The 15,356-nt window shown below is 49.2% G+C and overlaps 2 protein-coding genes across 6 annotated transcripts; one reads left to right on the plus strand and one right to left on the minus strand.

Moving 5' to 3' along the window:
- Positions 1-671: 671 nt before the first annotated feature.
- MPI (mannose phosphate isomerase) lies at positions 672-9,358 on the plus strand. Of its 4 annotated transcripts, none has more exons than XM_045848435.1 (8): positions 672-757; positions 1,239-1,366; positions 2,286-2,486; positions 3,246-3,387; positions 3,722-3,904; positions 5,824-5,997; positions 6,827-7,035; positions 7,325-9,358. In XM_045848435.1, exons 1-8 carry the CDS (start codon positions 742-744, stop codon positions 7,541-7,543), a joined length of 1,272 nt encoding a protein of 423 aa, XP_045704391.1. In that variant the 5' UTR covers positions 672-741; the 3' UTR covers positions 7,544-9,358. The 4 variants fall into 4 exon arrangements, with proteins under 4 accessions (XP_045704391.1, XP_045704392.1, XP_045704394.1 ...); XM_045848436.1 differs by having other exon boundaries at positions 673-764; XM_045848438.1 differs by lacking the exon at positions 672-757 and having other exon boundaries at positions 1,268-1,406.
- On the minus strand, positions 9,301-15,098 carry FAM219B (family with sequence similarity 219 member B). 2 transcript variants are annotated; one of them, XM_045848440.1, is made up of 5 exons: positions 14,801-15,098; positions 14,529-14,616; positions 13,730-13,807; positions 13,366-13,414; positions 9,301-11,858 (listed from the first exon to the last, which is right to left on the minus strand). In XM_045848440.1, exons 1-5 carry the CDS (start codon positions 15,012-15,014, stop codon positions 11,694-11,696), a joined length of 594 nt encoding a protein of 197 aa, XP_045704396.1. In that variant the 5' UTR covers positions 15,015-15,098; the 3' UTR covers positions 9,301-11,693. The 2 variants fall into 2 exon arrangements, with proteins under 2 accessions (XP_045704396.1, XP_045704395.1); XM_045848439.1 differs by having other exon boundaries at positions 9,301-11,861.
- Between the last annotated feature and the right edge of the window lie 258 nt (positions 15,099-15,356).

A 15,356-nucleotide genomic window follows, 5' to 3' on the forward strand; every position in this document is an offset into this window, starting at 1 on the left:
TGCAAACTTCCTGCCACCCACCGGCTTTTGGAGCACTACTTTTCTAACATACTATAGGCCTTAGCCCAGGTTGGTGTGGCTCAGTGGATTTAATGCCGGCCTGAAAACCAAGGGGTGTCCAGTTGGATTTCCCGTCAGGGCACAAGCCCAAGTTGCAGGCCAGACTCCAGTAGGGGGTGTTTGAGAGGCAACCACACGTTGATGTTTCTCTCCCTCTCCCTCCCTCCCTCCCTCCCTCCCTCCCTCCCTCCCTCCCTCCCTCCCTCTCTCTCTCTCTCTCTCTCTCTCTCTCTCTCTCTCTCTCTCGCTTCCCCTCTCTTTAAAAGTAAATAAAACCTTTAAAGAAGATTTATTTATTACACTTGTTTTCCTATCTTCTCTTCGCCAGAGCTGTACAAAGACAAAGGGATAGGTATCTTCTCCAATGTTTCTTCAGCCCTTAGAACAGCCCGTGGCATTTAGCAGATTCTCAATAAATGTGTCCAGTGAAGAAACGAATGAGTGCTAAGATCTAAGATTGCGGGCTGGGTTCCCCTGAGCTGGCAGAGGGTTTTCCTGGTTGCTAGAGGATGGGACAGGGATTCCAGAGTGTGGGGAGTGCCCACCTGGGGCTCCGTAGCCTCTCAGGCCTCGGAGGCGGCGCTTAAGGAACTACGTATCCCATAGAGCTCTGGGCGAAAAGGGATCGCGGGTGCTGCCGGGAAGAGTAACGAGCGAGAAGCCTGGTCTGGTGCTGCAAGGATGGCCGCTCAGCGAGGTGGGCTGTACGTCAGAGTGCAGTATGGAGGGGGTGGGTCTGGTCCTGGGGAAACTTTCCGACTCGATATGCTAGGTAGAACCCATCCTTGGGACTTTGCGGAGATGGATGGGCCTCGGGCAGAGGAGGGGAACCAGCGATGGGAATGAGTCGTAATTGCAAACCTCGAGGAAGGTCTTGAGGGAGGGGCTGGCTGCCGGTGGTCACTTCGAGACGGCCTGCGGTGAAAAAGTTTCTTTCTGCTCTTCATGAGGCCGTCACCTCATGCCAACTATCTGCCTCACGTCTGCAGAAAATCCTCACTGCCCGTTTTATAGATGAGGATATTGAGCCCTGCAGAGGACAAGGGTTTCAACTAACAACATACGAACCCCTTATTTGACTTACTCCCTCAGACAAAACCCTCAGTGTCAGGTTTCTGCGGGACAGTAGAGTCAGGCCTCGGGTGGAGCGGAAGCTTACCCTCTGTCTGTGCCCACAGTATTCCCACTTTCCTGTGTGGTACAGCAGTATGCCTGGGGGAAGATGGGTTCCAACAGTGAAGTGGCTCGGCTGCTGGCCAGCAGTGACCCACTGGCCCGAATCTCAGAGGACCAGCCATATGCAGAGGTGAGAGCTGGGCTGTATTTCAGCCCACGTTGTGCAGCAGGTGAGACCAAGAGACTCCTCCACTCAAAGGGCCTGAGGCAAGTCACGTGGATCACCTGGGAGGGGGAGGAAACAGGAAGAGGCCTTTTAGGCTCCTCTTTAGTGCAGGGTGATGAACCCAGATGTTGGCACTAAAAGAAGAAATGTTTTCTCACAACAGACTGGGATTCCCAGTACCTCCTTCCTCAATTCATAGCACTTACTGAATTTTGTCTTCTTTGACAATTAAAATTTTTACTTTGACTTTTACATTTAATTTTTTTAATTAGATTTTATTTACTTATTTTTAGAGGAAGGTAAGGGAGGGAGAAAGAGAGGGAGAGAAACTTCTATCAGATACCTCTCTTATGCATCCCAAATGGGATGGAACTCACAACCCAGGCATGTAGCCTGACAGGGAATTGAACTGGCAACAATGCCCAACTAAGCCACACATGTCAGGGCTCCTGCCCATCCGTGTAGTAGAGAAAAAGACAAAGCATAAGGAGGCTTTAGCTTCTGAATCTGAGATTGGCATAAATAAATTCTACCTCACAGAGCCATTTGAGTCAGATTTTCAGTGACCTTGGCAGTGCAGGTGTCATTCTCCTTGTGGACAGATGAGAAAACTGAGACCCAGAAAGAGGAAGTAAGTAGTCCTAGCCTCCACAGCTGGTTAGAGGTAGAGCCTGTACTAGAGCCTGTGTCTCCTGACTCTTGATGTTCTGGGGTCTGCTGCCTTACTTTATATTCGTGATGGCATGAGCATTTATACCCAGTCCTGGGAGGCCTGTCTCAGGACTCAGCTGCCCTATGGGAAACAGGGTAACTGGGATTAAGGCAGGCAGACTGGTGATGGTAGGTTCTCCCTGTTTTCCTCTCAAATTTCCTGTTTTTCCAGCTGTGGATGGGGACCCACCCCCGGGGAGATGCCAAAATTCTTGACAATCGCATCTCACAGAAGACCTTAGGCCAGTGGATCACTGAGAACCAGGACTGCTTGGGTTCAAAGGTCAAGGACACCTTTAATGGCAAGTTGCCCTTCCTCTTCAAAGTGCTCTCAGTTGGAACAGCCCTCTCCATCCAGGCACACCCTGACAAGGTACAGGATCAGAATGGGGTACAATCAGGGTAGAGAAGAGCTTATGTTAGGGCCCTCTTAAGACTTTTACTGCTATTTTTACCCCACCCATGCTGGCTTTAGCTCAAAGCTAAATCAGGTCTGGCAACTCCTGGTTTAGCTGGGGAAGGCCAGATGCTGGTGACACTTGCTGGCAGCTAATTCTAAGTGAAGAGCAGACCAGCTTGTGCCAGGGAAATACCTCCAAGCTTTTTCTGGGTTCCCTTCACCCAGCCCAGGATGGTTCATAGCTGACATTTACCCACTTGGCTCTCTGGGAGAGCTCACCTTCCAGGGCAGGGTAGCTACCCTAGCTGTTGCCTCAGCTCCACCTCCAGGGAGTCTTTCTGCAACAAGCCCATGAGTCACATCACAAGCATCTGTCTGGCCAAACTCTTCATTTCTTGATGGGCAAAGTAAGACCTAGAGATGTGAGAGATTTACCCAAAGTCACACAGCTTGTTAGTGTCAGAGTGTGGCTTGATGTTTGGGTTTCCAGATTCACAGTCCAGGTTTCTTAAAGTCTGCCCCAACTCTCACCAGATTTGGACACGTCCTTGTTCTGGGTTGGCTGAACCCGGAGTTCCTGCACTATGTCTTGACTGGGCTTGTTGCCAGAAGTAGGAAGCTATCACTATCTGGTGACTGGGGAGGGTAGAGAGCAAGGCCTGGGTGGGACTGGTGTCCTGCTAAGTGATGGCTGCACTTTGACCATCTTCCTCTTCCCCTGGCCATCCACAGGAACTGGCAGAGAAGCTGCACCTCCAGGCTCCACAGCACTACCCTGATGCCAACCATAAGCCAGAAATGGCCATTGCCCTCACTTCTTTTCAGGGCTTATGTGGTTTCCGGCCAGTTGAGGAAATTGTGACCTTTCTGACAAGTAAGGTTGGGCAAAATGCTGAGCGCGTACATATTGGGCGTAGGATGCATGGGCAGAGCTGGAACAGTGATCAGGAACAGAGATTGAATGTCATAGGAACTGAAAGGCTGGTTGGCCTTATGAATTCTTAAAGCCCCTGGGACAATCCCATGAGACCAGGCTCGGGTGTTGTTGCGGAGGGCTAGTGGTGAGCAGTCAGTTTTCACTGTAAATTTTGCTTAGCATTGCCTGATTCCTTGGTTGAGATGGGGTGGCTAGGGCTTCTGCAGCTTCCCACTTCTATGGGTTCCACTTTGCCATTTCTGAATTGGGCCCTGACTTGGCCTTCCTGCAGAGGTGCCAGAGTTCCAGTTCCTAATCGGAGATAATGCAACAACACAGCTGAAGCAGAGTCTGAGCCAGAACTCCCAGGCCATGGCCTCTGCTCTGCAGAGTTGTTTCTCCCACCTAATGAAGAATGAGAAGAAGGTGGTGGTGGAACAGCTCAACTTCTTGGTGAAGCGGATCACCCAGCAAGGTGGGTATCATTGTTGGCCTGGGGGCAATATCCTGTCCTGGGCCTGACAGACACTAGGCAGTGGGGACAGGGTTCTCAACTCCTTTGGCTTAAGTGCAACACTAAAACAGATCTGACTTAGAAGGCCTGTTGGTGATTTAGTATTTCTTAGTCTTTGTGAAGCAGGCCCCTAGTTTGAATGATGCTTCCTAACTGGTCATCTTCTTTAGATGGCTGGAGACATATTGGCCTGGAAGACAATTAGGATGCCTTTGACCCAGGCATTGAGGCATTGAGATTTTCCACCAGCCCTATAGCTGCCCCCACTGGATGGATTTGTACTTTGGGGTACAGGAAGAGCACAGGAACACAGAAGGGGATCCTCCCTCTCCTCCACTGGTCTGATGCCCAGAGCTCTCAGTCAGTGGATCTTAACTCAAATACCTGCTTTGTACCCAACCTTGTGCTAAGGAGAGTTCAGAAAATGACTATGGTGGGTGTAGTCAACTGTGGTTTCGAGAATCAGTCTAGTGAAAAACAAGGCAGAATGGACTCTAAGCTATGACCTTATATGGTACATGTGATGAGGCCCCAGCTCCTTCTCTGGGTGACTCCAGAACTCTTCTGGTCTGTCTCTACACATTTCTTCTGCCACCTTTGAGCCCACCCTACCCAGGCCTCCTTATATTTTGTTTTTTTGGTGTTTTCTCTGCTTGCATGCCTGTCCATTTAGGGATTCTTGCACTCACAGCAGAACTGATGCCTGTGACTCTGTATCATGTACACACACAGGCCATGGACCTGTCTCTGACTTTTTCTTTTTTTAATGTTCTCTATTTTTAAAAAGATTTTATTTATTTTTACACAGAAGGGAAGGGAGGGAGAAAGAGAGAGAGAGGAACATCAGTGTGTGGTTGCCTCTCACCCATCACCGGGGACCTGGCCTGCAATCCAGGCAAGTGCCCTGACTGGGAATCAAACCAGCGTCCCTTTGCTTCACAAGCTGATGCTCAATCCACTGAGCCACACCAGCCAGAGCTCCTTTTTTTGTGTCCCCAGTGCTTAGCACAGAGTAGGCATTCAGCTATCTGTATGAACTCAAAACCACCCTCTAATCCAGACCAGATGGTTTCTTCATTGTGGCACTGACCCTACTTTTACTTACAAATAATCTCCTCCAACGAATTCAAGACATCTCAGTTCCCCTTGCCCACTCCCCACCCATTTCCAAGAAGCCTTCCACCACCACTCTAGCCCCGGTTGAGCTCACCTTCCCCTGGTCAGTCTTCCGGGATACCTTTTGGCCCTTGGCACATTTTTCCTCATGCTATCTGGGTGACCAGCCTTCAGAGTTAGCCTGGGACTGAATTATTTTCTGAGATGCAGTACTTTCAGTGCTAAGAAAGGGAAAGGCGTGGGCTGTGATACACAGAACTCTTATTGGATTATCTCTTAACCCGATATTGAGCTCCTAGAGCAGTGGTTCTCAACTAGGGGACACTGGCAATTGTCTAGAGACACTTTTGGTTGTCAAAATCTGGGTTGGGGTGCTAGTGGTATCTTGTGGATAGAAGTGCTAAAAATCCTACAATGCACAGGACAGCCCCTACAACAAAGACTTACCTGGCCCAAAATGTCACTAATGTTGAGGTTGGGCAATACTGTCTGTCCTAAAAAAACCCCCACAAACACTCTAGCTCTTTTAACGCCTAGTGTAGGGCTGGGCATATAGATGGTCAAAATGAGAAAAATGGTATCTGGGCAGGCTGGAATATCAACGAAGACTGGTTTCCAAGAGGCTGGGCATATGGCTGGGAGAACATGCCCACCAGGGTCAAGATTCCTGTGGTCATGGGCTTCCCCAGGACTCCCTGGCTAAGTGGGTCTGTGTATATCAGTGAATATCCCTAAGTGACTTTGGGGTACTCTGTGACCCTCAGTGGCTGCTGGGAACAATGTGGAAGATATCTGTGGGGAGCTTTTGCTGCAGCTGCACCAGCAGTATCCAGGTGATATCGGATGCTTTGCCATATACTTCTTGAACCTGCTTATCCTGAAGCCGGGGGAAGCCATGTTTTTGGAGGCCAATGTACCCCATGCCTATCTGAAAGGAGGTGAGCCACATTTCAGCAGGAAGCCCTATTGCATCCCTTTTGGGCCTTGTTTCCCCATCTAGACAAATGAGGAGAGGGTGGTCGAGGAGACCTTTAAAGTCCCATCCAGTTCTCACCTCCCGGGGTCAGCACAGAAGCAGCCAGTGAGGACAGTGAATGCCAGGTTGGTGTCAAGACACTGTTTGAATCTTCACACTAACTCCACAAGGTCATGATACTCTCATGTTAAACCCTGTTGATGTATGGGAACCACAGTTCAAACCTAGGCTATAACTGGATCAAGGCTGCTCTCTCTGTACTCATCAGATGGCTCAGTTGAGACCATCTTCTTGATGCACCAAGGTTGCAGGTTTGATCCTTGGTCAGGGCACATACAGGAATCAACCAATGAATGCATCAATAAGTGGAACAAATTAATGTTTCTTTCTCTAAAAATTATTAAATGAAAAAAAATTAACGGCAGCTGTTCTCCCCCCTGCATCACACTGCCTTCTGTCCTATCAACCCAGAGATTTCACATTAAATTACATGTGGCCACAGAAAGGTGCTGCATTTTGACTGTTGGCCATTTATCCATTTATGGCCAGGATTTTGTGGGAGAATTAGAGTCTGAGAAGGGTTGGGGCTCCCCCAAAGGTGAACATGACTACCCCTGACAATAGTGGGTGATCTGTCCCATGTTTTTGGCGTCTGGTATTTTAGCTCATTTTCCCAGAGAATGCAGTTCTAACTGCAAAGGGTTTGTGGTGCTCAAGTTAGGACCAGCCTTGGAGAGCCTAACACCAAGGCATTCTTCTTTAGCTAATAAGTGACAATTCTCTGTTCCCAGACTGTGTGGAATGCATGGCGTGTTCAGATAACACAGTACGTGCTGGCCTGACACCCAAGTTTATTGATGTGCCAACTCTGTGTGATATGCTCAGCTATACTCCCAGCCCCAGCAAGGACAGGCTCTTTACTCCAACACGGAGTCAGGAAGACCCCTACCTTTCTCTCTATGACCCCCCTGTACCAGACTTCACAGTTATGAAGATAGAGGTAAGTAGGAGTCCATGGTGGGTCTTTTTTGTGAGGCATGAAAAACTCTTGCAAAGGCCACGTGTACTATACCTAGGGCTGAGTCTTTCTGTGAAGCTCTTTTGGTGAGATGGTCACAGGACCTGCCCACTCTTCTCTGTACCAGGCACCAGATGTACGCCTCCATGCCTAAGAGCGAGATATGGGAGAGAAGGCAGCAGAGTGCTCCCTCTCACTGCCCTTGCTGTTCTATGCCTGTGAGCTATAGGAGCAGAGTCTAAGCTGCACCATTTTGTTTCTTCCTGCCCAGGTCCCTGGCTCGGTCACTGAATACAAGGTCTTGGCAGTGGACTCCGCCAGCATTCTCCTGATGGTGCAGGGCACAGTGACAGCCAGCACTCCCACAGCCCAGGCAGTAATCCCCCTGCAGCGTGGTGGGGTACTCTTCATTGGGGCCAATGAGAGTGTTTCACTGAAGCTCACTGTGCCTGAGGACCTGCTGCTATTCCGTGCCTGCTGTCTGCTGTAGAGGCTACAGCCATCCTGGCTCTCCTTCCTAGTCACCCTAAATCCTGGCCAGCCTTACCTCCTTAGGCCCAGCCCAAACTCCTTCCCCGCTCTAAACTCTTGAGGTAGTGGCTCCTGAGCAGGCCTAGGCTGAACCATCTTCCTGGGGAGAGGGACTTATGTGAGGACTAAGGGCCAACACTCCACTTGCATTCTCACCGTACCTGAGCCAGACTCAATGCAGAAGAGCATCTGTTTTCACTGTAGTATTAGGCTGGTGAAATCTATGATTAGCTCAGCATCAGTTACAGCAAAAGGGTAGGTAGCCAATTTCTTTATTGATTTTAGAGAGAAACACTGATTTGTTGTTCCACTCATTTATGCATTTAGTGGTTGATTCTTGTGTGTATCCTGACCAGTGATCAAAATTGCAACCTTGGTGTAGCAGGATAATGCTCTAACCAACTGAGATACCTGGCCAGGACCTTAGGTAACTAATTTCTAAGAACAGGGTTCTTGCCTTAGGACTGCCCATTTCCTTAGCAGCTGAGAAGTGAAAGGGTAGGCATGTGGTCTAGTGTTGCTCCTTGTCACCCTCCTGCTTTGTCAAGGCAATTGAAGATCACTTGTGTTGAGGCTATGGGGTAAGAGGCACTGAGCCTTTTGGCAGCCCAGTCCCTGAAGTGGGTAGGCTGAACTCGAGAGCCTTTTATAGGAAGGTCTAAGACTGTTGGTCAGAATCTTCAGTGGCAAAACAGAGAGCTGTATAACCTCCTGAAGTGTGTTCCACCTCTATCTGAGAGGGTAAGCTCAGGAAGAGTATGTGCTCTCCTAGGTACTTCCTGCCAGTTTAGAGACGTTGCCCTTCATAAGGTGAATTTGATTGTCCTGTCTAATCCAGTCTAGCAGCCAGCTTCAGCCTCAGATGTAGAGAGCTTGCAGGCAGGCCTCGGGCCCTCCAGCCCTGCAGAGTAGAAAGTGGGTCTAAAGAGCAAGATTCTTCTCCAGGGTTAAAACTGGCCCTTGGGCAGGGATCAGCACCTAAGGCCAGAGGGCTGGGTTTGGCCGTGCCTACTATTTACAAACCACCTTGCCTGCTCTCAATTATAAAGTTGAGTAGATGTGCCAGACTGTACGGCCTGACTGGCCCTTCACAGAGAAAGTTTGTCAGCAACTTCTCTGGAACACATTCAGTCATTGTAGATACAGGGACAGGACAATCTAATTCACCTTGTGAAAGGCAACTTCTTCCAAGCTGGCACCAAGTACCTAGAACAAATACTCCCTGAGCCTACCCTCTCAGATAGAGGTGGACACACTCCTTCAGGTCACCCAGCTGTTTTGCCACTTAAAATTCTAACCAACAGTCTTAGATCTTATCACCCCAGACTAAGCAGAAACCCAGGCTATTGGTTCTTTCCTGGAGGCTACGGGTTTAGATTCTCATAAAACTGAATTCTAGGCAACTACGCATTTGGAAAAAGTTCTGGACAATCTGTTCTGGGTTTTGGCCCCCAAATTTCTTCACTACAAAAAAAATTATTTAGAAAGAGAGGGTCTGTCAAGGAGAGCTCATTCTGAGAAATGATGTGCAAAGACTGACTCCATCCATGGCCTCTAGTGAAGCAGGCCTAAAAATGATGCCCATTGGGAACAGCAAAAAGGAGAGGAGATCCTAGGAGGAATGGTCATTGGGGGGCTATTAAGCTATTTCTTCACTTCAGAATTCAGAAGGGGCAATGACTGCAGCTTGGGCCTTAAAACTTCTATTACAACAGAGACAGTTCAACCAGCATGACTGTATTTACTATAAACTCACAGAGTTGTGGAACTTTAAGCCAGGGGTTTTGTGGAATACTTGGTAAATGCCATCTACTACCACCCCCACCTGTACAGTGAGCCTGAATACACCCCTCCTCCCGGGGCACTGTCACAGCACATGAGGCACTCTCAATGAAGGTAGTTTGGCTCTGGGTACCTTGGTGCCTTTTGGTGAGAGTTTAGCCTGTGGCCCCAAACTGACCATTTTTATCCTGCCTCACTGCACACTGTCCCCCACTTCAGGTTCCTATAACCTCCCACAAAGGTAACGCCTCCCACTCAGGGTCAACTGACTCTCAAACACCCTCTCAGAGACGCAGTCAAATACCCTAGTGTTGACTAACTGCACCAATCACCTGGGGGGACCTTGGTCTTGTGATCCTATTGCTCCCCTTACCCCCAGCAGCTGCCAAATGCCCCACACTGAGCTGTCACAGCACTTTCTGGTCCCCACTGGGTTTCCCATTAGCCACTGTTTTCCTTTACAAGATCCTACCTACATCTGAGTTTTTTGTACATATTTCTCTACTGCAGAAACCAGAAAGGCCTGGATATAGCCTCCATGGGTGGGCAAGGGGTTCAGAATGGAGATGTCTTCAGTCCCTGAAAGCATTTGCACCTACTGCTCAGAATGTGGGGAACCTTCTGAGGTGTAGAGTTGCAGAGCCTCATTCCAGAATAGAATAACTACATGCTTCCCCCATCCTAGACCCTAACATGAGGTGCCTCTGGTCCCTGTTCCATCTCCCTCCTGCCATGACACTGCTAACTGGAGAATAAAAGTTAGCTACAGCCCCCTGGACACTATTCTCAGCTTTCTAAAATTTGAGAAAAGCACCAAGATAGATGCTAATCAAGCACTACTAGGATTACCCTCACAAGGGTAATCATATCTGACATATATGGCCTTTTTATCTGACATTCTCTTAATCAGCTCGTAGCAGTAGAGCAGGAAAGGCCATGCCATCCCTCATTAACCCCTAGTGGTCACAGGACATCAAACGTGTCAACAGACCAGGCACTTTCCCATATGGGGCCCACAATCCAATCCTGACTACCACGTCCCTTGGGCTGGGAACCCTACCTCACCACAGTTCTAGGTAAGGCAAAACAGAAACATTGTAAAACTAAATTCTAGGGAGAGGTGTGGTCTAGCAAGAGTAGGGGTCACGGGGGAGTGGGATTCACCTTTGCTGTGTTCACAAAGAGTTGAGAGAGGCTATGTTGTACCCAAAGGTTTACTGTAAAATGTCCGATCTCGAGTATCCACTGTGGCACATGCTGTGATCAGAGGAATCGGGAGAGCTGGACCCAATAGACAGTTTGTAACAGGGTGAAGGGAGGCCCTCTGCAATGGCAGATTATCTCCATTACCTTGGGACCTGACACAGGTGTCTACTCCCCATCCTGTGAGTCTCCGTCTAGTCAGAGCCCAGGGCCAGTATACTTCTCACCCTTTGCTACTTCTCCAGTTTAAAAGGTTAATTGGAAGGCACCTGAATGCTCCCTGCAGCTATCTCTGCTGGTAACCAAAATATGCAAACAGGCTTCCGGGACCAACATTTAACTAAAAGACTGAATGGAGAAACTTAGCAAAAACCATTAAGACATAAATATGTACATAGTGGAGCAGTTTTTCCTCTAACTAGGGCTTACCAGAGTCACTAAACCTAGGCAGACAATTGGATCAGTTGGGGATGCTCTGGGTCCAGGGATTCTGGAAGCCTTCATCCTGCTATGGCATCAAGCAAGCTGCTGTCCTCCCTGCAATAGTTATGCGCAACCAGAAGAGGGCCAAAGGGCTCCGCTTTATGCTGTCTTGACAGGGAAACATCTTGGAGTTAGGAAGAGGAGGAGAGCTTAAGGAATTTCTTTAACTGGTCCCATACAGTTTTCTTTTTTCCTAAAGATTTCCAGCTGCAAGCCACAAAGTGCTATTTTCTGCCTCCACATAACACCATCATGCACAACCTGGACACAAAAGCTTTTTTCCTCTGAAGAGCATGACTATAAATACCAATGATGTCTTCAAGAGTTTTTCTTCGTCAACTTTCTTGCAATTCTGCAAGAGCCAGAATTCCTATATTCCTGCCCTTATTAATGTGTTTTCACCAAACTCTGTTCCAGTAGCTGAGGACAACTGCAGAATTCCACATACCACCCTCTCACCCAGATGGGGGCCTCTGGCATGAGTAGCACCAGGTAGGGGCAACTATAGCTCACTGACTTCCCAAGTCTGTACCTCAAGTGATTCTGGGGCTGACAGCAGTTCCACTGTACTCTGTGACCTATGAAGAGCAGAAAAGGGTCCTGCAGGCATGGCAAGCAGGGTCCATTTTAAGGGGTTATGTCTACTGGAGGGTACAAGAGAAAGAATCCCCAAGACAGCACCAGGAGCAGGAGCACGTTGAGGAGGCCATAGGCTTGGGGGGAATGAGGTCCAAGTCCTCATCATCTGGAATCTCATCCAGGTGATACCCATCCTGGAGCAGCTGGCGGCTCACATCCTGGTTTACCTGCTAAGAGCAGGAAAGAAAACTATAAGCCAGGCTGCAAAGCAGAAATAACTGCTGCCCAAAATGCAGGCCCACATTCCCTTATCAGAGCTTTCTGTCAATGCTCCACCCTCAGGTCAATCCCACACATTCCTGGACTACAGGTGGAAGTGCCAGCTCTTCCTACCTGTGCCCCAGCCTGTTTCCTACCTGTGAGGGGCACCCAGGGGTCTGAGCCAGTACTGTCCGGGCTGCTTGTTATGAACCTCTGAAGGAGTCGCTTTCATTAAAGAGTACTGAGGAATCTGATGTAAATACCAGATTCTATATTATGTTTGAAAATCAATGCTCTGACCATTCCTACTGGTAACCCAGACTGGTGCCCGTGAAGGCTGAAGAATATGGGACAATAACAGAATGATGGGGTAGAAGAGTAAAGGAGTATAAATTACACAACAGGGTGGATAACAGCTGTGTCTGTAGTGCTGGTGAGACATACTGTCCTCTGATGCCAGCAGAGTTTGTTCCCTGCAAATGAGTCTGTCAGCCTGGCTCTACCAGTTCTGCTGAGCAGAAGGAAAGTCAGACTGGGAAAGGTGTAAGACTTACTTTAGCTCCCAGCTAATTTTACTTTCTTAGTTTTAACAGTCTTAGGCACCTAGATATTCAAGGAGGATAAAATCTACAAACTGCCTCTATTGTCTTTGACAGAAACTTGAGGGTAGCCAACGGTTTCTGGGAGAATAAGGAATACCAGTGGTGTACAGTCATGTCACTAGCACTTCACTTCTGTCAAAGGCAGAAGCTGCACATATCAGAACTTTACGTCTCTTGTTTCTGTCTGGGACAGTCACTCTGGAATTATGTCCAGAAGGCCAGCCCAACAGTATCCAAGTTCCCAGAGATGGAATGGTTGTTTGGTGTGGAAGAAAGCAAGCTTGGTGGAGATGACCAGAGGATGGAGAAATGCTGATCTCAGATAAAAGATAATCAGAAGAAGGGAGACTAGAATTACTGTGTGACACCGGAAGGCAGGCCTAGGACCACTGAGTCCAGGCCTCAGAAGACGTTTCAAATTAATATGGAAGACTTAGCTCTAAGAGCTACCTACAGGAGGAATTGTGCCTATGTCTTAGGGGGAGGACAGGCAGCAAGGTTTCTTAGAGGTAGTGAGTACCTGATTACAAGAAGCAACCAAGCAAACAGAGGCTAGTAAACACTTAGCTGGGATTTATAGAGAATTCCCAGAGAATATAGAGAATTCTAGAGAATTCCTTTTCTCAGTGGTGGCCTGTACTGAGACTTGTGAGATCATTTCCAACCCTACAGGTCTATGGTCTCCTGGATTTTCAAGAGCCCTCCTCAGACACCTATACCTCTGCTGTGGGAAGAGGGCAGAGTACAAGACTAGAGAACCAACTGGAAGTCTGGTACAGTGCTGTGCACACAGCAGGCACTACACAAGCATTTGGCAGTGGTGGTGACTGCTTGATGCATGGCCCCGCACAGGAAGGCATTCTGGACTTGCCTCTGCAGAGGAATACCCGGAAGAGTATCTGGATTCCAGCTCCCCATCACTGGAAGAGGAAGACAATCAATTCAGGAGGATACCTGTGGAGTACAGCTGCAAATGGCAAGGTGGAAAGCATGCAAGGGGGTCTATAGGACTTATGATTCCCCGGGCAAGACTGATACTCCAAGTCCAAGAGCAGCATGAGTCCTCTAAGTCCTCTAAGCAAGCCATCTTGGGAAGGGATAGTGACCCAAAGAAGACAGCTCTGGAACATGCATGAAGCATCTTGGAGGAGAGAGGGAACTAGGGAAGGCACCAAGCGATCTAGTTTTACCCAAGTCACTCCTCAAGGGGTATTATTACCAAGGAAAGCACTCACCTGTCAGAGTTGAAGGACACCAGGTTTTCTTCAGGACTCTGACTAAGAGCAGTATAGCCCTTGTTAAACTTCACTGACCTGAGGGAAGATGGGGGCAAGAGATCAAAGCATAGATAAAGCACCACATTTATAGGGAAAGCCAGAATCCATTCTCATATGGAAAAAGAACTGATTGCACCACTCCTGACTTCTACCTGATCACACAGCTACCACTAGGCATGTATCTGGCTACAGCTCCTCAGCATACACACTTCCCCACTTCCCCTACGGCTCCCAAAGAACAGCCAAACTTTCATCAGTCAGGAAAATTCACCACCACCACCCACTGTACTTAACTAGAGAACAGAAAAACCACAAGCTCTCATGGAAATCTCTTCACCTGAGTTTCTGCTCTATCTATAAGAGGTACTGAATAAGATCCTGTCCAACCCTCAGAGTTTACCACTCTGTTTTAAAAATATATATAAACAGCATTCGCTCTTCCCACACTGCTCTGCAACTTTACTCCTGGGGGACCCAGCCATTATGCTCCTCCCTAACTTAGTGAATGATTCTGTACCCTGACAATACTCATTACAAAGTCCTTGCCCTGACATCATCACGTTATTAAAAGGGGGCGAGAAGAAAAGGTCATTAGTATTCCTATTTTAAAATAGTGAACCTGACTGGTTGGCGTCAGGGGAATAGGAATTCCCCTTATTAAAGCTGGGCCTTAAACGTGAGTTCCCTGTTTCCCAGCCAGAGGACTAAGGCCTTCACTGGAAACTGCTTGTACAAAGGAGGTGGCGCCGGCTGACACCTTTTCCCTGAAGAGTCGGGGCGGTTCGGCGAGGCCGCCAGCATGCCTTTTTTCCGCAGAACCGACTTGGCCAGGTCCCGGTGCTTCTCTGCAAGTCAAAGGGCCCAAGTAAGCGGGATCTTCCCCACTCCGCCATGCCTCCCAAACGCCAGAAACCCGCTCTTGTCGAAGAGATTTTCAGGGACGGTAGCGGGCTGCAGGTGCCTCTCCCAGGTCGCCCCAATGGGACTTCAGAGCCCGTGCAGGCAGACAACCCCTCCGGCCGCACTCACGCAGTTTGGCCTGAATGGAAGGCATGCGCATCACCATGTACGGCCCCTGCTTCTCCACAGCCGCCCGGGTCCACTCCCCAAGTCGGGCGACTGCGCGGCCGCTTCGCCCGGAGAACGGCCCCGCAGCTCGTGCCACTTGTCCTGGGGCCCCGCAGGGCCGAGGTCCAGAGGTAGAAGCAGGTGGCGCAAGCCAGCTGGTCTCCTTGGTAGCCATCACCTGGCCCCGCCCCGCCGAGTGACTAACAAGCCCCAGTCCGGAAGGCAGGTGGTCTCGAGTTGAACAACATGGCGGTGCGCAGGCGCAGGCTGTACACAAGGAACCTCCGGTCCCCGCCTACTGGGGGCGTGGCCTGGTCATTTCTCCTTTTCCGGGGTTGGGCAGTTGCAGTCACTCCTTCCTGGCGCTCTGTGGTACCTGTAGTTGGTTAGGACCAAGGACTACCAAGGCAAGCTGCGTCTGGTATGCTGGTATTTATGGAGGGTCGCGAGTGTGCCCCGCAGTGTATTGCGCATCCTATCACCACAGCCGGAGGTCCCCAAGAACGGACACAGGAGA

This window comes from Phyllostomus hastatus, unplaced genomic scaffold, assembly GCF_019186645.2.
Source record: "Phyllostomus hastatus isolate PE091 unplaced genomic scaffold, TTU_PhHast_1.1 phas_contig_62, whole genome shotgun sequence".
Classification (NCBI taxonomy): Eukaryota; Metazoa; Chordata; class Mammalia; order Chiroptera; family Phyllostomidae; genus Phyllostomus; species Phyllostomus hastatus.

What these genes read in the sequence shown, in the direction of transcription:
- MPI (XM_045848435.1), top strand. An exon ending in TCCAGGCACACCCTGACAAG is followed by an intron (nt 2,487 to 3,245) that starts GTACAGGATCAG and finishes GGCCATCCACAG; the next exon opens with GAACTGGCAGAGAAGCTGCA. An exon ending in TCACAGTTATGAAGATAGAG is followed by an intron (nt 7,036 to 7,324) that starts GTAAGTAGGAGT and finishes CTTCCTGCCCAG; the next exon opens with GTCCCTGGCTCGGTCACTGA.
- FAM219B (XM_045848439.1), bottom strand. Translation starts at nt 15,014, where the DNA reads ATGGCTACCAAGGAGACCAGCTGGCTTGCGCCACCTGCTTCTACCTCT. An exon ending in TTCCATTCAGGCCAAACTGC is followed by an intron (nt 14,617 to 14,800) that starts GTGAGTGCGGCC and finishes TTTGACTTGCAG; the next exon opens with AGAAGCACCGGGACCTGGCC. An exon ending in GTGTCCTTCAACTCTGACAG is followed by an intron (nt 13,415 to 13,729) that starts GTGAGTGCTTTC and finishes TTCCTCTTCCAG; the next exon opens with TGATGGGGAGCTGGAATCCA.